The sequence below is a fragment of the Oryzias melastigma genome, linkage group LG13, assembly GCF_002922805.2.
Source record: "Oryzias melastigma strain HK-1 linkage group LG13, ASM292280v2, whole genome shotgun sequence".
Taxonomy (NCBI): domain Eukaryota; kingdom Metazoa; phylum Chordata; class Actinopteri; order Beloniformes; family Adrianichthyidae; genus Oryzias; species Oryzias melastigma.
The window spans coordinates 930,935-953,195 of NC_050524.1; the positions used below are offsets into that span (position 1 = coordinate 930,935).

The 22,261-nt window shown below is 47.9% G+C and overlaps 1 protein-coding gene across 3 annotated transcripts in view; it reads left to right on the top strand.

Moving 5' to 3' along the window:
- Positions 1-22,261, top strand: part of LOC112149681 (latent-transforming growth factor beta-binding protein 1) — a 41,921-nt gene that overhangs the window by 15,810 nt on the left and 3,850 nt on the right. For all 3 annotated transcript variants that reach the window (XM_024277534.2, XM_024277536.2, XM_024277539.2), the window contains 29 exons: positions 1,690-1,935; positions 3,194-3,270; positions 3,836-4,039; positions 6,561-6,663; positions 7,798-7,857; positions 8,496-8,618; positions 10,780-10,956; positions 11,057-11,155; positions 11,386-11,655; positions 11,787-11,906; positions 12,193-12,324; positions 12,414-12,539; positions 12,611-12,724; positions 12,792-12,911; positions 13,818-13,931; positions 13,999-14,118; positions 14,192-14,317; positions 14,387-14,512; positions 15,987-16,109; positions 16,385-16,516; positions 16,592-16,735; positions 16,895-17,176; positions 17,246-17,317; positions 18,659-18,787; positions 19,961-20,101; positions 21,334-21,486; positions 21,559-21,657; positions 21,728-21,899; positions 21,966-22,243. In XM_024277534.2, the coding sequence (XP_024133302.1) occupies positions 1,690-1,935; positions 3,194-3,270; positions 3,836-4,039; positions 6,561-6,663; positions 7,798-7,857; positions 8,496-8,618; positions 10,780-10,956; positions 11,057-11,155; positions 11,386-11,655; positions 11,787-11,906; positions 12,193-12,324; positions 12,414-12,539; positions 12,611-12,724; positions 12,792-12,911; positions 13,818-13,931; positions 13,999-14,118; positions 14,192-14,317; positions 14,387-14,512; positions 15,987-16,109; positions 16,385-16,516; positions 16,592-16,735; positions 16,895-17,176; positions 17,246-17,317; positions 18,659-18,787; positions 19,961-20,101; positions 21,334-21,486; positions 21,559-21,657; positions 21,728-21,899; positions 21,966-22,243 (4,182 nt within the window). The remainder of the gene's footprint in view (positions 1-1,689; positions 1,936-3,193; positions 3,271-3,835; positions 4,040-6,560; positions 6,664-7,797; positions 7,858-8,495; positions 8,619-10,779; positions 10,957-11,056; positions 11,156-11,385; positions 11,656-11,786; positions 11,907-12,192; positions 12,325-12,413; positions 12,540-12,610; positions 12,725-12,791; positions 12,912-13,817; positions 13,932-13,998; positions 14,119-14,191; positions 14,318-14,386; positions 14,513-15,986; positions 16,110-16,384; positions 16,517-16,591; positions 16,736-16,894; positions 17,177-17,245; positions 17,318-18,658; positions 18,788-19,960; positions 20,102-21,333; positions 21,487-21,558; positions 21,658-21,727; positions 21,900-21,965; positions 22,244-22,261) is intronic.

A 22,261-nucleotide genomic window follows, 5' to 3' on the forward strand; every position in this document is an offset into this window, starting at 1 on the left:
GGGGGGGGGGGGGGGGGTGACATCATGGGGTTGCAGGTCACCCCCACCCCAATGACAGCTGTTTTTCCTTCACTTTCTCTGCATTCCTGATGTCATGTTTACATGTTAGCGTCGGTCTGCAGCCGAAAACGAGCAGGAACACGCTCTTTGTCGTGGTCAAACACTGTTTTTGTTGTAGGTTCAGGTCTTTTGGCTCCGCCTACTCCTCCACTCACTCAGCTCTGGTGATTTGTGTTCATCTGAACTGGAATAATATGGAATCCAAATATGTATTCACCATTACTTTGTTTGCTGTGTTGTGACTTACAACACAAACCAGTTTGTTTAGATTAAAATATTTTTTAATGATTGTACTGCAGACCATTAAGATAAAAACATGTTTTTAGTGAATGTAAACAGATCCGTTTCTTCTTCTTATTAGACAAACTTGGGGTTACAGGTGATGAAACTCCTATAAAGTCCGGTTTTGTTTACATGCAGTTTGCGTTGTGTGGCCTGTAGAGGGCAGCAAACACAACTCGATGATAGAACAAGTAAATTATTGTGAAACCTTTTAGAGGTGAAATGATGGTGAAGTGATAAGAACATCTATTCAAATGTTTGTTAGAAGGATTTCCTGTGTTAAATATTGACCTTCACACTTCTTTTGGTTGTTGATTCCACGACTTTTCACTTCCTGATCAGACCTTCAGAATTGGCTCTAAAAAGGAGCGCCGAGTCTTGATTCTTTTACAAAGTTTGTTCTTCCGGCTTAATAACCAGAACATCAGCTGCACCCGTAAACACCCCCCCAGGACGGGTTTGGGAGTCCGGTTCAATCCAAAGACCAAACCTCTATAAACCAGGAGAAACTCGAGGACTCCTAAACGTTCTTTTCTCCTCCGTTTCCTCTTCTGATTATTTACGGTTTTGTACTAAATCTTATGATCTTCTATGATAATGTGTCGGTATGAAACTCCAGGATGTTTTTTCCTACTGGAGCTGGACGCAGAGCCTCCATCCATCCCACACATGACTCCAGTTTCAGCTCCGTGTTTATCTCTATCACTGGATGTTTATGGTAGATCGCTCATCTTTTAGAATTCTTTCACCCTGGAAACCCCCATCCAACTCTGCAAGTGTTTACGTTGAGCTGAAGAGCTCCATCTGCGGAGTGACGCCTGCAGAGATAACCTGCAGAATGATGGAAGAGTTGGGATGAAGGAGGACATGGAGCTGGAAGGAAAAACAGTCTAAAGTCCTCATTCTGGGCTTTTAAATCAACGTCCTCACACTTTTGAGAGAGTTTGAAAGACTTAAGGAAGTTTATGTTTTAAAGTTTAAGGAAGTTTTTAAAGAGAAGGAGCTTTAAAAAAGCTGGAAACTTCAGCGATCCACCAGATCTGGACTTTGAAATGTTTTCTTTTCTAAAAATGAATCAGTTACTTTGGAAATAGAACAATGAGACTGATGGACATTCATACATCTGTAGCTGTAGGTTTCATCTAAATCACAGTATCATCATCTTATTGTCAGATTAAAATTATTCCTGATAAATTACCTAAAAATGTTTTAGATCTGATTCAGTTTTTACTTCCTTGCTGTTGTTGATCTCCATCAACCTCAGATCACCTGAAATCCCCTGAATCTCAGGATCCAGGTGGATCAGCGAGTTCTCTCCAGAACCCGACCTGTTTGTGTCCCCCACAGTTCTGTGTCCTCTGCTCTGCAAGAACGGGGGCGTCTGTGTGCAGCAGGATCGCTGCCTCTGTCCCGCCAACTTCACCGGGAAGTTCTGCCACATCCCCGTCACGCCGGAGGCTGTCTCCACGGCGACCGGGAGCTTCTCCATCAACGAGATCATCAAGCCCGCCCTGCTGTCGGCCAATCAGGAGCTGACCCACTCGGAGTTTCTGCTGCCGCTCGGACAGAACCAGGAGGCTCAGCGGCCCGCTGGTGAGTCTCCGCCCTCAGACTCGAACCCGTTTAGTGAAAGGGCCCATACCATGATGTCTCTCAGAGTAAACTAAACCCACATGTACGATCGTACATGGAATTATTATTGTTACAAATTATTTATGAATAGGAGTTATTTTTGTCAACTCTTTTTCTACTTGGAAGGAAGACGCCTCAATCTCTGAGGCTCCGCCTTTCCCTCCTTGTGGGTGGCGCCCATTTCATGACATCATTCTAGAGCCTCAGCTGTGTGTCCGAGGTTCTCCCACGAAAACAAACGTTTTCATTTTTGTAAAGATGGAATGAAAATGAAAGTGTTTGTGTTAGCCTGGGGGCGGAGCTGGCAGCACAGACTCTTCCTGGAAGGGGCGGTTCTTACTTTGTGATGTCACAATGTAAGGACCCAGATCTGGGAGGGGCTGGTGCTCAGAGTGCAGTTTTTTAGGGGATTACTGAGAAAAGCGTGAACAGATCAAAATACCAATTTGGGTTTTTATAGTGAAGAATGAACAGTATCAGACACCCAAAAACAGCTGGTCTGTCACGGTACGGCCCTTTAAGGGTTCACAATATCTGGTCGGTTTTCTGTCTTTGAGAGTTGAAGCCAAAATGTCTCTTTTGTAATTATAATTCTGATTGTAGATGTTTTAGAGAGTGTGGATGTTGGCATTCACTCTCTTCTCCTGCTCGTTTCAGAGCCTAAAACCTCAATCACACTTAAAGTCATGTCAGTAATCTTGGTATCAAAATGTTCTGCTCGTTCAGGAAAGTACTGCTTTTGGTACTGATATATTTGACAGATTTTAAGATTTTATGTAATTTATGCGATTTTTTAGCCCCACTGAAAATGAATGGGAAATCCTTCAAAAACGTTGTTCAGTTTGAAGACTTTCTGAATCCTGTTATTAATAAGATCAGCAAGTTCAGGACATTCATGCTCGTACTTTTTCTTTTTAAACTTCGTGGAAACATGAGATTGGAGCCGCTCAGCGACTGTTTAGCCTGGGATTTTAACCCCTGACCACCAACAGGAAGACTCGCTGCAGCCCTTCAAAATAAAAGAGCCGGTCAGAGACACAGATGGAGGTTTTTGCTGAACCAGCACCTTGTTTTCTGTCTGTTCACATCCTCTGCAGTGAACATCAGTTTACCTTTTAAACTTGTAAAACTATGTAGTTTTTCACAGTTTAAATTTTATATTCGGTTAATAATGAAAAACGTTTCTTTTTAATAATTTCCTATCTCAACCATGCATCAGTCCCCGCCTCCTCCATGGTGAAGGTCAGAGTGCAGCACCCCCCTGAGGCCAGCGTGAAGGTCCACCAGGTGGTGAAGGTAAGAGCAGCCTTCTGATTGGCTAAGGAGCAGTCACATGTTGTGAGGTCACATTTTAGAAAGAGAAATGTTTCTGTTCCAGCTGGAGTTCAGTCATTTTCAGTCAAATGAGCGTTTTCTCGTATGGTGTCAAGAACAGGAAGTTAGCATCTCTTCTGGCTCGTGATTGGCCAAAACCTTCAGTGATGCATCTTGGGAAATGTACAGATTTCTAAAGGTGTTCAGCTGATAGATCAGTTACTGTGAGTTAATATTAAAATGCAGTCTGGCCTGACTGAATGATGTGGATCAAACTGGAAAATTTTAAAGGAATAACAGCATAAAAACAAACGTAAATCTGTCAGTTTTGGATTCTTCCAGTTTTGTGTTTCTCCTTGATCCACTTTAGATAAACTTTATAGCTAAATTAAACTGGAAATGAATCATTGAATGTCATTTACTCTAACAAACATAAAACTAAAGTACCGCCGTGGAGACCCAAACTGTTAGACCGATGGATGGTCTCCAGAGACCGCCTCCTGCTTTCTGGACGCCGTCACCTCCGTTTGTGGTCGTGTCCATCCAGGTGTCGGGATCCGGTCCGGCTCAGAGAGCGCTCTCCTCCTTCTCCTCTGGATCGGCGGGCGCCCCGGCCCCGTCTCCAGACCTGAGCGTGGCTCCACCCTCTCCAGGAAGCCGCGGGGTGCAGGCCCAGACGGTGAGGGGGGGCGGTACCTACACCCAGCACTCCGGCTTCAAGTACTGTTTCCGAGAGGTCAGAGACGGACAGGTGAGAGAGCACACCTGTAACGGGTCGTTTGAAGTAAAACACCTGCAGGGGCGCTTTGAGTCGGGTAGATCATGGTTCCCAGCCCCCGGTCCAAATCACCCGCAGACCGGTACCGGTCCTGGGGTCGTTTGGTGCGATTTGAGTCGGGTAGATCATGGTTCCCAGCCCCCGGTCCAAATCACCTGCAGACCGGTACCGGTCCTGGGGTCGTTTGGTACCAGGGCCCGGAAAGAAAAAACAAATACATGCACTAACTCATTTCTAATCCTGAAGGAAGTTTTATTTTGAAAAACTGAAACTTGAAAATCTGACTTAAAGCGGCTTCCTGGGTGGCTAAGCTAGTAGCCAAAAGCTAACAAAAACCAAACAATAAAACGTATTTGGAAAGTTTCTACGGGGAGAAAAGATCCAGTGAGAAAACTGAAGAAGAACCCTCGACTTCATCAATAAATCTGCTGTTTACAGTCTAAACCGAGAGTCTTCCTCAACACAGCATTACTGAGATAGTTGGTCTCAGGTAGCATTAGCCGCTCTGGCTAATACGACAGACTCACGACTGTTTTACATGCAGATAATACAGTTTGTGGATTCTCATTTATGTTTAAAAATTCCACTTTAATGACGGTTGCGTCATTTCATTTTGCTTTATTTTTCTATGCCACCTTAAAGTCGGATGTAGCTGAAGCTAGCATCCAGTTGTTAGCCTCCACTTTTACGTTGATGGGAAAATCTTCCTCAGAAAGTTCAAATATTTATGGAGAATGAAGATTCAATCAAATAACGTTGCTGATTCTGAGAATTTTCCTACAGCAGGACTGAATAAAGTAGACATCCTTTCAGAAACAGAAAATGTTCCTTTGTGTAGAAAAAACACCCAATGAATGAAGATTTATGTCAAGACAAAATATGATCTGTTTGCCCTGAAAGGTAATTGGAGACTGGATTAATGTTAAAGTCATGAAATGTTTTATGGGGTCAAATCAAGATCTGCTTACAGGGAAACCAAACCAGAAAGTAACTTTTTTGGATGTTGACATCTATAAGTGGGGTTTTTAAAAGTGCTGTCTGTTGGTCATACCCACATTTTTGACAAATTGAAATAAAACTTTTTAATTCTTAGAAATATGGTCAAAAATCGCCTGTGTGCTGCCCCCTACAGGTTGAATCGAGGTATTACAGTTGAATGTTCTGATTGGTCAAACCGTGTAAGTTTCAGAAGTCTGACGTCATGATCTGCAGCTCCAGTAATGATAACAGTGCTGTTCCCAAGCCCCGCCCCTCTGACTGGATTTTCAAATTTCGGCTGTGGGCGGAGTCAGCCTCCAACTTCCTTGTTTGGTCACCCTTTAAAGAGAACGGGACGACTGATTAAAAATGTGAAAAAAAAAAGAACATTTTGAAAGGAGTTTTTAACCCGAAAATATATATTAAGAACTTGAAGGAAATATTGAAATTTTAAAAAATAATACTGAAAACAAAATGTGTAGTGAGAAGAACTCCATGGGAAACACGTCCCAGTAGCCAATCAGCTCAAAGCCCCGCCCCCATGTAAATTTAGGATCAGATCAGCAGCGAAGACTCTAAATTGAAACTGAAAACTGAGAACTGAAAGCGATAAGAGGGAAAATGAAAGGAGGAAGAGTTGAGAGTAAAAATAAACGTAAAAAAAAAATTGGTGACAGTTTTTCTTTTTTTTTACGTTTCAATTTTTTTTTTTCAAATTTTCCTTTTTTTCAAGTTTTCAATATTATTTTTTCAAATATTCGATTTTCTTTTTTTGAAATTTTCAATAACTTCTTCATATTTTCAGAATGTTTTTTTCCAGTTTAAATCTGCTTTCATTTTCAGTGTTTTTTTTAAATCATCAATCTGTTTTTTCGTTCACTTTAAGCAGATCCTGATTTGACCCCATATGTTTTCTTTATGGAGTTTGTTCAAATCAGGATCGACTTCTATGAATCAACAACTTTGTTTCATTTAATCTTCATCATCTGTAAACAAAAACCTACTGATACTTTTAGACTTTTTTAAACTACTGGAAATCTCTTGCAGTAGCATTTTATTTTGAAAATAGATGTTCAGAAATCTGAAGCTAAAAAAGCCAAATTTTTCCCCGTTCAGACCAGAAAATATGGTGTAATTTAAACGAGGCTTGAAAAGGTGGAGCGCCACTGTGGTAGATGGTAACGGTGGGACGTCTGAATGTTGTCCTGAAGTTGGACTTCACATCTTCTTCCATGAAACATTTTGCTTCAAAAGATTTCAAGGAAGAATATTTGAAGTCCACTCAGGTGACGTTTACAAGACAGTGTCACCTGGAGGAATGAGAACATCACAGACTCACCTGACCTTAGGATGCTGATGTTTATGAAACCACAGTTTCACAAAACTCTTTCTTTGTTGACTGTAATAATGGACTCGAGTTACAATTCTGACTTCACAGAAATCAATATTTTCACGTGACTGTCTCTATAGCGCCCCCTGTGTTAAGTTCCATCAATGTGTGTCTCTGTGAGAGCAGTGCAGCTCCCCCCTCCCTGGCCTGAGGAGCCGGGACGTGTGCTGCTCGGGGATGGGGAAGGCGTGGGGGCTGACGGACTGCGTCCTCTGTCCCCAGAACACAGGTAAAGAACTCCTACGGGACCTCGAACGCATCATGAACTGCTGTCAGCAAAAGTTAATGTCTAAAAACCAACAAAATGCAGGAAACAGAACAAGGAGATTCTTGACTAATTAGAGGATCTGTTACACGTTTTATGTTTCACCTCATATCCCGCACTTTAATTTCAACACTATGTACAATAATTACTATAAAGTGCAGAAAAGTACAAAAATATTTGTTTAGTTAAAATTCATTCTAATGTGTCTCCATTTGAAAAGTCAATCATCACATTTTTTACTGTAGTTTGTTGTAGATATTTTATTGTTATAATTTTAAAAATGCATATTTTGTTTAAAAAAATATTTTGTGTTAACTATTTTTAGTAAAAGAAACCAAAAAAACCCCAAAGTAAATTCAGCAGAGGCTAAAGTCAGTGGAGTTCTGCTGGCGTTCAAACAAAAGAACTTAAAGGAGGCCGAGTCCCAGAAAACACCCCGAATCACACGGTCCCCACATAGACAGGTAAACCAACACATCAAAGGAAAGATCAAAGCTTTAAAACCCTTCGGCTCTCTTTGGGGTCCAGATGACTCCACCCACATATTGATGTGGTTCCTTCCATGATGTGGACAAAGGTGGACAGGATTTTATGTCTGTCAGGGACATTAGTGAAACTCAAAGATCAAAGATAAAAAAATGTTCAGCGTCCTGTGGGGTCCAGATGACCCCACTTATAATGTAAACAGACCGAGGAGAACGGAAGGGTCACAGTGTGTGGAAATCCTCAAGTCTGATGGAGTAAAAATATTTTATTTGACTTCTGAGGATAAAATTAAACATTTCAAACAAGCTACTTTAGGATCATTGATTCTGACGAGAGTCTAGTCAGTTCACTAAGAAACCACTAGGGGGCTCAATAAACCCTCAAGTCAGCATAAATGTCAGTTCTTAAAGCTGTTCTAGGACGGCCTCTCTCAGCGTTCAGGAACGTCACATCCAGACGGATGAGTCATTAACCCGTCATGCAGTCATCGATCAGATAGGAGCTGTCGACCCCGCCCCCCATCAGTCCTCCAGTGACGTAAACCGCCGTAGAAACCACAAGAGTGCCGTCTGACCGAAGACTCGGTTTTCCTCTCGTCCCCCTTGTGGTCAGGTCAGAGCAACAGCAGCTGTCCTGCAGGCTTTGAACGCGTCAACGGAACGCAGTGTGTCGGTAAGTTCCACGCCAACTTCTCTTCCCGTCTGGATAAAGAAAATGTTGCCATGGCAACCGGGATGTTTTCGCTCCTCCGGCTTTGATAATGTTCACCAGATTTCTGCTACAGTTTTTGACAGCAACTGATGCAAACATTTCTGATCGTTAGCATGACCTTAGTGTGCTGCTGGGGCGGGTTTATGGTCACGTGGGTTTAAGGACGCCATCTTGAGGAGGTCATCGCAGGAAAGATGTTTAAGCTACAGTAAATACAAAAATCTGGAGTTTCTGGATTAGTGAAGAACAAACATGTGGACCGGATCATCTGCAGGTCTGGAAGTTCATCAGCTTTTTCCTCATTGGGAGTTTCAGCTGGTTCCCATGGCAACGTTGTGAAGGGTGGAGTCATGTAGTCCCTGTTGACTGTTTCTGTTAATGTTCAGGATGTCAAAATCACATTTGAAATAACTCCCATCGTGACTGAGACAAAAATGAGCTTCCTGTTTGCGACGTTGATCTGTCCTTTTCTGTCTAACTGGATCAGAACTTCCGATCATTTAACTCCAGATCAAACCAGACATGAGGTGAACTTTGAGCGCGGTTCTGGTTCTGGATTTGAGTCCGCTCGGCGCTGACTGCTGTGTCGATGTGTGTAGATGTGAATGAGTGCCTGCAGCCGGGGCTGTGTGAGAACGGCATCTGTGTGAACACCAGGGGGAGCTATAGCTGTGTGTGTAGGGTGGGGTTCATCCTGGACGCCACGCACGGAGTCTGCATCTGTAAGTAACGCCATCACGCTGCACGCACGCCGGCGCCGGCCCGGGAGTGAGAGGAGGAATAAAAGACACCGGTCAGGACTTCAGGAACCCGTCTGGTGTTTCACAGGGTCAGAGGTCACGAGGAGAGCTCCTCTGAAGGTCGTAAAGTTCCTTACATTTAAAACGGGCTTCAATTTGTTGAAACGTTTCAAAATAAGTATTATTCAGTTTTTTGGACCATAAAATCTTTAAAATGTTCCTATATTCAGTATGAATTCAGGTTCTGTTTTTTTCCTGTTTTCTTTGGTTCAGAAATCTGTCCAAACGTTATAGTTTCCTCTCAGTTTTGCCGTACATTTCTAGCCAATCATTTACCTTTCCAGTGATTGTGGGCGGGCTTATGGAAGAATGGGTGTGGCTGTGAGGGTGGGCGGAGTTTCAGTCAAAAGTTTTTCTGAACTTCACAGCAAAAGATTTTCATTCAGACCCGATGGATCAGAGTCACATGAACAACGCACCAAAAAGGTCGTTGTCATGGCGACGAGTGGTGAAATCTGTGTTTACTTCAGCATCTGTGGAGACGGAGATCCAACTAAAATGTTCTGAAAATGTATCAAAAAATCTAGTTTGAATCAGAAAGAAACTTTTAGATGAAGAGATGCTCATTTTGTTTATTTTGGCAACTCTGATCTTCCGTATAAACGTCCAGAAACTATTTTGGAAAAAGAAAATGACTTTTTTTGGAAATAAACTTTTATAGATTGACAGTTTTCAAAAATCTGGATCCATCAGATCACGCTGGATGTTCTCCTGAAGCCTGACTGGTGTCAAATATTCAGAGCGGCATTCTCTGATGAGGAAGAGGAGGAAGAGGATGCTGTCTGTCTGCTTCACTCGGTTCTGTAACTTCATGTCGGGTTTTCTTCTCCAGTCTGTGACTGAATCTTGCTCCTCAGATCCTGTCCTATCTGTGTTCTGGTCTGCAGCGCCCCCTGCTGGCTCCACCTTCCTCTCACTTGAACTGATTCTGTCATAAATGCAGCCAAAAGTGGCAGGAAAGGAGGCTGAGAGGGATGAGGGTCTGTCCTGGGCCGGGTCTGTCCTGGACCGGGTCGTCCTGGGCCAGGTCTGTCCTGGACCGGGTCGTCCTGGGCCGGGTCTGTCCTGGACCGGGTCGACCTGGACCGAGTCTGTCCTGGACCGGGTCTGTCCTGGACTGGGTCTGTCCTAGACCGGGTTTGTCCTGGACCAGGTCGTCCTGGACCGGGTCTGTCTTAGACTGGGTTTGTCCTGGACCAGGTCTGTCTTGGGCCGGGTCTGTCCTGGGCCGGGTCTGTCCTGGGCTGGGTTTGTCCTGGACCGGGTCTGTCCTGGTACCACACATGTGGTACTGGTTCAGGTCCGGTACTGCGTCTGGTAAAGGTTCAGGTCCAGTACAGCATCTGGTACCAGTTCTGGTCCGATACTGCGACTGATACAGTGTCTTCCACCATGTCTGGTGCCAGGTTAAGGTACCGGTTTTAGGTAGGTTTTGGGTACCAGTACTGGACTGGTTCCTAGGACCAGTCTGGATCCGGTACCGCGTCCTGATCATTGCGTTCTCTTGATTTTACGAACAGCCGGCACGTCAAAAGAGACGAGTTAGAAACACCCGGAGTGTCTGTAACCAGACGTCATTATGTGACGAGTCGGGATGAGGATGTGGATCAGAGACGTTCCTCTGCTGGTTTTGTCCTCACCGTTCTCCGGTTCTCCGGTTCTCCAGGATTCCTGACAGTTTCCATCACTGATGGTTTTTGGAGAAAATCTAAAACCGAGAACTTCAGTAAAGTTTCAGCCAAAAGATCCTCCAGACGTTTCATCAACCTGCAGACTCTTGAGCTTCTGCACCGATCCGGTTCTGGATCTGGTTCCAACAAAGGATCTCAGTCACTGGGAAATTGTGAAGTTATTTTAGTTTCTAGGTTTCCTGAAGCTGCAGCAGAGTTTAAACCGGACCAACGTTGAAAAAAGAGACGATGGAAACAAAAGACCATCAGATGGTCGGTACCTTTCCTTCAGCTTCCTGTCGTTCCAGCTCCTACTTCCTGTCTGAACTCTGCGGCATGTTCCGGTTCTGCATGATACCGTCCATCGCCTCCGGTCCGTCTCCGTCGGTCGTGACGCCGTGTTTCCTCCTCAGCCCACAGTGTGATCTCAGAGGAGAAGGGTCAGTGCTTCCGGGTTCTGGATCCGACCCGGAGACCGTCCTCCTGCTCCCTGCCGATCGGCCGGAACATCACCAAGCAGATCTGCTGCTGCAGCCGGGTCGGCAAAGCCTGGGGCCCGGACTGCCAGAGGTGTCCTCAGTTCGGCTCAGGTGGGTGGATGGAACCGCGACAAACCACATCCGGACCATCATGGAGGATCCACGGAGAGTTTTCCCTTCCAGAGATTTCTGCTGAATCGTCTGTTTCTAGTGTCGTTTAAGGAGATCTGTCCGGCCGGTCCGGGGTACCACTACTCCGCCTCCACCCTTCAGGTCACCCAGAGAGTCTCTGATCACTTGGACCTCACAGGTACGCACTCACTACCTAAAAACAAACGTCAGGATCTCTATGGTTTGGATTCAGTGGTTGAGATCAGGGTCGAGGGGGCAGAACCTTTTCAGAACCTTTGAAAATGGTTTCATCTGGTTTAGATTTCCCTCCAGATTCCAGATTTACCTAAACAAGGTCTCAGGTGTTCCTCCGTTGAGTCTTCTTGTTGCCCACATGGACCTAACACTCTTCCTCCATCCTGGTGTCAGGAGCAGAATCCGGGTCCAGCAGCAGCAGAACCTCCATCTCCCAGCAGAAACATTCTTCCTCTAGCTTTTCATCCTCTGGCGGCAGACCCAGTTCTTCACCTTTAGAGCCCCGCCCACGGCCAGAGCCCCACCCAACCGCCAGTTCCCCAGAACAACCTGCCAGTGGTGGAACCGTAGTTCTGCAGGGGAAACCGTCCGTCCAGCAAACCCGGTATGGTTCTGGTGTGTCACAGACGGCTCAGGCAAGACTTCCATCTGCAGGAACTGAAGGTAATTGGACCTTCATCTCGGTTCTGGTCTTTAAAACCCATCCGTGATGTGGTTTCAGTAAGGATGACGGTGTCATCAGAACCTTCTGACCCAAACCTGACAGCCCGGACTTTGTGGCTCGTCCCCTGCAGGCAGTCAGCCCTCCCTCAGGTCCCGGTCCGATCAGCTCCCGTCTGCAGGAAATCCTCTCCCTCCTGTGGTTCTGCCACGGAACCCTGCAGTCCCCACAGCCCGGCCCGCCAGAGTTCAGCGTGAGTACCGGCAGATCACCGTGGAGACCAGAACCAGAAGAACTCGGTCTGGGTTGTGGGATCTTCTCTGACTGTTCAGTTCAGCCCCAACTTCTATGCAGACGATGTGGTTCTTCAAACCAAAACTTTAGAAGAGTTCATCGACATGAACGGAATTACCCAGAATCCTCTTTTGCTCAGTCAGAACCGAGTCAGAACTGTCAGAACTGAAAAGGATGTTTTCAGTCTCAGTAGGAACTTCCATGTTTATGTTTGTCTGTTTGTGTGTGTGTGCGTGCACACGCAGCCCTCAAAGGTGTCTGTGAAACCAGACCAGGTGTGTGTGGGCGTGGCCGCTGTGTGGATCTACCTGGAGGGAAACACTCCTGTGTGTGTGAGTCGGGGTACGAGCCGGGTCCACAGCGGACGACCTGTCAGGGTGAGGCGGCATCAAACTTCCTCCTCTCTCTGGTTTTCAGTCGTCAGATTTTCCCGCTCTTTTTGTACTGAACTGTTTGTGTTTTCCAGACGTGAACGAGTGTGCGCAGTCTGCAGGTGTGTGCGCCGGTGGACAGTGTGTGAACACACCTGGGAGCTTCAGGTGTGTGTGTCCGTCTGGATACGCGGCGGACGGCCCTCAGAGCGGCTGCAGAGGTGGCGTCCTCTTCCTGATGGTTGTTGTTGTCAGACTGTGGCGGTTTGTAACGGAGCCTGTTGTTCCTCAGACGTGGACGAGTGTCTGCAGAATCCCTGCAGCAACGGTCGCTGTGAAAACACGCTGGGCAGCTACAGGTGTGTGTGTCGCCATGGTTACAGGCTCTCTGGGAACACCTGCACAGGTAAGAGCTCCGCCCCTTTAAATGGAGGGAGGTTGACGGGAGTGCTGAGGCGAGCTCGCTGTTTCAGACGTGGACGAGTGCGTGGATCCTCTGCGCTGTCCCGGGCAGGAGTGTGTCAACACGCCAGGCTCGTACCGCTGCACGCCTTGCCGGCCCGGCTACGGCCTGCTGAACGGAATCTGCACAGGTAACACTCACCTGCTGCTCACCTGATGAATGGAACTCAGTAGTGTATCATGAAGGACGTCTCAGGATAATGGGAGTTACACACACTTATGATGTACAGGGGATGCTGTCCTATGAGGGGCTAGGAAAGGGGCGGGGCTTAGGTCAAACCAGTCGAGGAAGCCGAGCAGACCAACGCCCTGTTATCTTAGCCTGGTTATGTCAGTCTGTATTTTCACAGGTTTTGAACCTTCAGCTCAGGAGAATTCTGATCAGATAAGAGTTCTTGGTTCCGTCCACCGTTCCATCGAGAGTCTGACCGTCTGCAGCGCAGCTGTTATAGCTGACATTGCAGAACGGTTTGAAACGGCTTCCAGCGATCCAAGCAGAAAATATTCTTCAAGTTTTGTCTGTTTTCTGAACCAGTTCCAAAACTGAACTGAAAGCAGGTAAAGCATCCAGCTGTTGGTGGATTTGTGACGGTCTCTAAAGGGTCCAGCGGTCTGTCTGCAGCCTGTCTGCGGTCAGTCTGGAGCCTGTCTGCGGTCTGTCTGGAGCCTGTCTGCGGTCTGTCTGCAGTCCGTCTGCAGTCCGTCTGCAGTTTCGTCTGCAGTCTGTCTGCAGTCTGTCTGCAGCCTGTCTGCAGTCCGTCTGCAGTCCGTCTGCAGCCTGTCTGCGGTCTGTCTGTAGTCCGTCTGCAGTCTGTCTGCAGTTTCGTCTGCAGTCTGTCTGCAGTCCGTCTGGAGCCTGTCTGCACAGTTGCTAGCGTCGTTAGCTCCTCTTGTTTCACAGTGTCACTCTGTGGAACATTTGTGAATCCGTCTGTAAAAGTATAAAATAAAGAACGACCTGGTTTTTAATATTCTGAGAACAATCTTCAGCAAACCTTCCTGAACGAACCGTTAAATAAATGACCTCCTGTGTGCAGACATCGATGAGTGCCGCCAGGCGCCGTGCTCCAACGCTCGCTGTGAAAACACTCCTGGCAGCTTCCGCTGCGTGTGTCGCCTCGGTTACCGGCTGCAGAACCACACCTGCACAGGTACGGTCCGTCGTGCGCTCACAGCTGCAGCTGCTCTTTGCAAACACTGAACAGAGATGTGTTTCAGACGTGGACGAGTGCGCAGAGCCGTCCCGCTGTCCCGGGCAGATGTGCGTCAACTCGGCGGGATCCTACAGGTGTGTGTCGTGTCGCTCCGGGTACAAGCTGACCAACAGACAGTGCACAGGTAACACGTGCACACACACGCGTACACGTGCATGGCCACAAACTCAGAGGGTAACAGGTCTGACCGTCTGCAGACGTGGACGAGTGTGAGAGCGCTGCAGCGTGTGAGGCGGACCGGCGCTGCGTGAACACAGCCGGCTCCTTCAGGTGTGATTGTCTGCCCGGATACCGAGCCTCCGGCCTGGGGAGGCAGTGCACAGGTGAGGCGGGGGGGTGGGGGCTGCAGGTATGGGAGGAGTTCTCTGAAACTGTTTCCTGTTTGCTCCCAGACATCAACGAGTGCCTGGAGGGCGACTTGTGCTTCTCCGGGGGGGAGTGTCTGAACACCCCCGGCTCATACGTGTGCATGTGCTCTCAGGGGTTCACGCTGAGCAGCAACGGCACCGCCTGCATGGGTGAGTCAGCACAAACACAGTGCTACTCCTCAATACTCCTCTATTCAGTGTCATTTATGTCTCAACAAGATTCATCCCAGCAGTCGCCCAAAGACATAGTCATAAAACATAAACAACAGCTGGACGTTCCTGCCCTCAGACCTCCTTCTCTGAACTGAATGAACTGGATGGAGGACAGAACCCCACTGCTTTATACTTTCTAACTTCTACTTTGTGGGTAATATTGGATTATGGTGGATTATAACCGTCTGAAGTGACTGTTGTTTGGATGTTCTTCTTCATTCTTGGAAGCAGTTTTAGCTGTGAAATAAAACGGCTTTTTCTGTTTTATAAATGAAAAGAAAAGAAAAGAATATTACACAGACAGAAGACAGAACTAAACAGAATTAGAAGAATTAAAGGCCTTTCTTCTAACCGAGTATCAGAACTCACTGAACACATCCGTCCAGGCTATGTTTATAATTTACCCAGAATGCAATGCTTTACTTCTTTTCTGGAGGGGTCCATCGTTCACGTCTTTTAACAGAACAATGGTTCCAGCAGCTCTGATTGGGTCTGAGACCTGTAGTTATGGAGGGGGCGTGGCCTGAGTTAGTTTGGGTTTATGGCTAAAATGGATGTTCTAATCCAGGGGTCATTGGAGCGCGGTCTGGATCCTGATCCAGATCCAAAGCTAATGGGATGGGCTCCCGTATTATACATGATGCAGCTCTAGTTATCATTGCAACACATCCTCACCATCAAGTCCACATAAATGGACACAGACACGTCTGGAGAGTTTCTCTGGGGAGAAAAGAGCCGTGAGGAAGCTGAAGAAGAGCTTTTGACTCCAGAGAAACATGAAGCTTCAGTTCCCTTACAAAACAAAAATGTGTTGTAATATACTGGAAAATATCTGTAGATATATTGTCAATGTATTAAGAAATATATCTCAATATGTCAGTTAATTACCTTTATATTTTTGAATATATTGCAACATATGGATGGTCAACCAATTCTTAAATACATATATATATTTATAATATAGCATATTTCAGTATGATGCAGTATATCACAATATATGGATCGGTATATTTCAACAAAAGAAAACAGTAATATTTGGAGCTTTTCAATGTGTTTCAATATACTGATAAATATTGCTTCCATATATGGAATATACTGGTACTGTAAATATATTACTCCATATATTGAGAAACATATTGCGGTTTTGTAAGAGTTCATAGACACAAGCAGGAGTCTTCCTCCAGATATGGATTTGTTTCCACGGACCAAACCGCTCTGCTGGATGTGAATTTAATCTCACACTGATAAAGCTGCAGATGTGCCTCCAATCCTCGGCTACTTAAAAATATACCACGCTGAATATTTAGACATTGTTTTCTGACTCTAACTTCAAGAAATGTTTCCTAACTGGACGTCTTTAAACTTGAGTGAAGACCCTGATCTGATCTAATCCTCGTGATCTTGTGTGTAGATGTGGATGAGTGTGTGAAACCTGGAGTTTGTTCTGATGGTCGCTGCGTCAACACGGACGGTTCCTTCGTCTGCCGCTGTGAGAACGGCTTCACCTCCAACCCCGAGCGGACGGCCTGCCTCGGTGAGAACGACTCTCCTCCTGAACTCTGCACGTCCTCAGACCGGATGGAGGATCTGGTCCATGTGTGATTATGAAACGTGGTTCTCCAGACCTCAGACCGGATGGAGGATCCGGTCCATGTGTGATTATGAACGTGGTTCTCCAGACCTCAGACCGGATGGAGGATCCGGTCCATGTGTGATTATGAACGTGGTTCTCCAGACCTCAGACCGGATTCAAAGTGGATGCTGGCGCCTGTGACCTGAACATCTGTGGATGTTTTCTTTGTCTCTCAGACGTAGACGAGTGCGTCTCCTCCCGCGGTTCCGTTTGCGGGTCACAGCGGTGTGAGAACACCATCGGGTCGTACCGCTGCCTCACTTCCTGTGAGCCCGGCTACAGAGTTCTGGCTGACGGCAGCTGTGCAGGTGAGACCCGCCGGTCCGCTGCGGTCCTGAGAGGGCGGTTCCTGTTTAGGAAACAGCTTCTGGTTTGGTTCTCAGACGAGGACGAGTGCGAGTCCCAGCCGGGCGTGTGCGGCGCGGCGCGCTGCGAGAACCTGAAGGGAAGCTTTGAGTGTAAATGTGACGCCAGCGGACAGACGTTTGAGGCGGCGAGCCGGAGGTGTGTCAGCGCCGCACCACGCCGTAAGAACACCTGATGACCCTCACACCTGAAGGTCATGACACACCATGAAGCCGCTAAAGATGTGGATCTATTAGTGACCACCACAGGGTCTCTTTGATGTTCTACGATGTCTCAGATCCAAAAGTCCTCTCCTGATCCGGTTCTTTCTCTGGTGACAGAAACCGGACCGGGGATCCAGATCCTGTCCTCTTCTCCATCCTCCTCCACCCCCTTCCATGCCAGGATGGTGGAGCTGGCTCCGCCTCCGCCTCCGGCTGCGGCGCCGGCCCCCCTCCCTGAGGCTCGACCCGGGGAGCTGAGGGAGTGTTACTACAACCTGGCCAACAGGGGGAGCTGCAGCCTGCTGGCCACCAACACCACCCAGCAGGAGTGCTGCTGCACGGCAGGGGAGGGCTGGGGGCTCGGCTGCCAGTATTACACCTGCCCACCTGCAAACACAGGTGAGGAACGTGAACGGCGGCGGATGCATTCAGGTTCCCGGGCTGACAGGTGATGCCTCTCTCTTGCAGCGGAGTTTCTGGCTCTGTGTCCCAGCGGGAGAGGATACGTCACGGCAGGACCCGGAGTCTTCAGCTACAGAGGTACGAACCACACCTGTTGAGAGCTCCAAACTCTAGAGAACTATCAGCATTTACACACTGTTGGTTCATGAACGAGAACTCATCCAGGAGTCCGGACCGGACTCGGTTCAGGTCAGAGGTCATGATCCATGAGTTTTGGACAACGGTGGAAACACAGGAACATCTGGATGATCCATAAAACAACCAACAAGAGGCTGAAGACCAAGGAAATGCAGCCCAAAACTTCTGGACTTTTCTGGTTTTTCTCTTCCATAGCCCCTCCTCCTTGTTTTGTGGGCATCTGGGATCTGCCCCTTTGGGGGCTGTACTGTAAGGTTCTGTATCTTTGTTTGGAGTGTTTTCTTTGGTCCCTGCCAGTCACACCAGTTCCAGGTTAATCAGGATTCACAGCTGTTTTCATTTCGGTTAATTGCCCTCAGCCTCTTTAAGTTTCTGGTTTTCAGTTCATACATGTCAGGTCATCTGTTCTGTTCAGTCACTATTTTTGTTTCTCCAAACATTTTGGAATGTTTTGGCTTATTTATGTCACCAAGCCTCCACCCCCATTTCCTGACATTTGTGTCCATTTTTCAGCTCCACTTCCTTCTGGCAGGAAATGACATCACCGACTCATCTTTTCCTCAGAGTGGCAAATGGGCAGGACAAACATGTCTGCCAAATGTTGGAACTGAGCCCCGCCTTCTTTCTCTAAACCCTAAAACCAGCCAGGAAGTGTAAAGGCTGCAGTTCCTCGTGCGACCACTGGAGGCTGGTTTCCAAGGAAACTTTTTCCCATCGACTCCAAATGGTCGAATTCTAGCAGAAAAGTGTCAAAAACTCTCTTCTCCCTTATTGATCATCTGTTGCTCGCTTAGCTCCGCCCAATCACCCAATTTTGGCTTGTTGTGGGGGCGGGGTCAAGATTTCCCCCCCACTTCACGCCAGATTTTCCCCGTTTAGGATCCGACGGATGAGCTCCGTGGTCGGGACACGCCCATCTCAGCTGTCAGCTGACCATCACCTGTCAATCAAAAGGCGACCCGCCCTTTTGAACGTAGTTTCAAATATAAACCAGCATAAGATAAGCTCCGCCCAGTCCAGCCGACGTCATGAAAAACGTCTTTTAAGGCAGGATTCTGTCCTTCAGGGCAGCTGGACTTCACAGAGCAGCAGAAGAACTTCCTCTACATCAAATCTTTGACTGTCATGGATGCAGGCAGGATCAGACCAATCAGTGGAAGGATCATTTAGACCCAGAACTGTGTCTGTTTTGGTTTGTGTTCGAATAAATAATGTTTTCTTGACTGGAATAAAGTGACAAAAGCTGGCGTTTTTAAGGTTGTGTTTCTGGTCCGTCCTCAGATGTGGACGAGTGCAAACGCTTCCAGCCTCAGGTGTGTAAGAACGGCGTGTGTGTCAACAACATACCTGGATACAGCTGCTACTGCTCCAGCGGATACGTCTACAACAGCTCGCTGCTGGAGTGCGTCGGTACGAACACGGCGAGCATCACAGAGCTCTGACGTGGACGCTTTATTGATCTTACATTCACCCGTCATAGCACCTCAAAGAAACAAAAGAATCATAGATACAAACAAATAAATAAAGAAGTCGTTTCTGAAGACCTAGTCAGATGCAGGAGTTGTGTAGACTGATGGCCGTGGGAATAACCGACCTTCCTTGACCGTCTGTTACTACAAATAAATACTGATGGAACTAACACAAAGAGGACATTTGGGGTGTTGACTTTGAGGGCTTTATCCTTAAAGGCTAACCAAGCCCTAAATTAACTTTCTTTGTCTGTTTTTCTCTATAAGTGGGGAGTCAAAAACCGTTATAGTCAAAAACCGTCAGTGTTCTCCCCCTACAGGCTGAAATAAAGTATTGCAGCTGAATTTTATGATTGGTTAACTGATGTGTCGCAGAAGTTTGATGTCATCATACTCTGCAGCTCCAGTATAAAAGCCCCGCCCATTTTTGATTCTGTAATGGTCGGTCGTTAGCGTTAGCTAGGGTGACTCGGGTGACTCGGGTGACTCGGGGGACTCAGGTGACTCGGGTGACCCAGGTGACTCGGGTGACTCAGGTGACTCAGGTGACCCAGGTGACTCGGGTGACTCGGGTGACTCAGGTGACTCAGGTGACTCGGGTGACTCGGGTGACTCGGGTGACTCAGGTGACTCAGGTGACTCAGGTGACTCAGGTGACTCAGGGGACTCAGGTGACTCGGGGGACTCAGGTGACTCAGGTGACTCAGGTGACTCGGGTGACTCAGGTGACTCAGGTGACTCAGGTGACTCGGGTGACTCAGGGGACTCAGGTGACTCGGGTGACTCAGGTGACTCGGGTGACTCAGGTGACTCAGGTGACTCAGGTGACTCGGGTGACTCAGGTGACTCGGGTGACTCGGGTGACTCGGGTGACTCAGGTGACTCAGGTGACTCAGGTGACTCAGGTGACTCAGGGGACTCAGGTGACTCGGGTGACCCAGGTGACTCAGGTGACTCAGGTGACTCGGGTGACTCAGGGGACTCAGGTGACTCGGGTGACCCAGGTGACTCGGGTGACTCGGGTGACTCGGGTGACTCAGGTGACCCAGGTGACTCAGGTGACTCGGGTGACTCAGGTAACCCAGCTTCCTGTTGGTGTTTCTATTTCCTTCAGATCATGACGAATGTGAGGAGGAGACCTGTGTGGGCGGAGTCTGCGTCAACACGGTTGGTTCGTATTACTGCAGCTGTCCACCCAACCTGGTTGTTGATGACACGCAACGCAACTGTGTGAACTCCTCCCACGGCGCTATGGGTGAGACTCCTCCCCCTTCTGAAGCCTTTTACCTCCAGGTTGTTGTTACGCTGACGGTCATGGAGTTTCCTGTCTGGATTAACCCTTTAGACGCTGGTGAACAGACACTTTTTCATCAACTCTGAACGTTAACGTAAATCCAAAAGATTCTGAAGCGAAGAAGAGCGGCTTTGCCCCGGCGTGCAACACTTTACTAGCATGACGTGTCAGAACGGTTTGCTTTGATCACAGCTGGATTATTGCGTATCGACACAAAGCTGCTTTTCTCCACTTCACTAAACGGTTGAAGAAATACGGTCGTTCAAAGAACAAGAGCTCAAACTCTGGAGTTAAAGGGCTAATAACCAAAACGCTTCACACACGGAATCAAACCTGCAACCTTTTGATCAGAAGAGCATTAGCTCAGGGGGGGGGGGCAAACTTTATCACTCAAAGGGACAAAATCTGTGGATCCAAACACAATGTTTGTTTACATGTCATGAAATTAAAGGAGCAAATAAAGAGTATGGTTTCATTTATTTATTTAGATTCTGTGTTCATTAAGGTAACACACATTAGTAAGAATAAAAAGTAACATTTGTCTTTGAAACCTTTAACAGTAAGGCCTCACTGGAAGACAAGAGAAATCTTAAACAATGAAAACATCAAACCGGGATCTGAAGGATTCATCCGTTTGTTGGTGTCGCTCCGTCTTGGCTAGATAAAAAAGGTCGCTAAAAGCATCAGAAGTGACCGTGAAGGATCATGGGAATTTATAACACAAAAAAGGTCCAGGACTGACTCACTCGGGGGCTGTCTCACCTGTAGCTGCAGGCAAAGAAAGTGCTGACAGCGCCACCTGGAGGCTGAAAGTATTTTACAGTTTTGGAGCACCAAAGATGAGGGGAGTCAAACTCAATCGCACGAAACAGACCTTAGGATGAACCTTTATTGAACATTAAAACAACATTAACGTAACTTTTTACCATATTTATGAACTAGATATAGAGCATTACCTGTGATGATGCTAGTGTGAATGCTGGAAGCTGAATTTAGCTGCTGAAGATGCTGAAGCTGATAGCCAGCTAAAATATAAGCTAAATGCCAAACAAACATCTAGCATGCAGCTAAAAACTTCAAAAAACCCTAAAGAGTGTAGTCCTCAGAGCCTGGAGTAGACGTTCACCCCTCAGCCGGACAGCATCGTACCAGTTCCAGGTCAAAGCCTGATCGTTGTCCCGGTCCGGTTCCAGATGAGAACCTGTCGGTGTGCTGGCAGCACGTCAGCGCTGACCTGCTCTGCCAGAGTCCTCTGCTGGGCGCCCACGTCACCTTCAGCGACTGCTGCTGCATTTACGGCGAGGGCTGGGGGATGGGCTGCGCCCTCTGCCCCTCCTCCGACTCAGGTAAACCCTGACACCTTCTTTCAGACATGTGGTTGAAGTCCATAATCTGTGGGCGTCCCGTTCTCTCCGCAGAGGAATACGCCTCTCTCTGCAGCTCCTTTGCTCCGCTGTTCCCGGACAGTTTTGCGGAACCTCCTGGACCTGGACTGCTCCCTGAAGCGGGACGAGGAGGTGCGACCGTCTTCTCCTCCCCCCGTGTGCTCAGACGTCCGTCCTCCTCATGTCGTTTTTGTCTCCTCAGCTGCTCCGTACGGTTCGGACCTGTACACCCGGACGCTGGTCCCCAGCAGAGACTTCAGCCGGCCGGACTATGACGACTACTCACCAGCAGGGGGCGGCAGGTCGGGCTTCGGGGGGAGGACCCCCGGAACCGTCGGGCTGCCCGACGATGGTTATCGCCCGTCTGATTACAGGTGAGGACTCAGAGTTCTGGGTTTTGTTTATCCGGGCCGACCGCCGCTCCTCCTGTCGTTCTGCAGCGTTTACTTCTCTGAAGGAGACTACGGCCCCCCCGACAGCTCCGCCCCCCGCACCCCCTCGTTCCGACTCCCCCCAGACCCCCGATCCGAGATAGCATTCGGGGCGCGCCCTTTTCCTCCAGCCCAGCCCGACGGACCTCCTCTGAGCCTGGCGCCGCTGCCTGGATCTCCCTACGAGGATCCGGAGGAGGACGAGATGACCTGGAGGCGTGGCCCGCCGTTTCCTCCGTTCACCGACAGGAGCCGAGGAGGAGGAGGACCGAGGAGGCTGTACGAGAGTAAGAAGCTCTGATGAA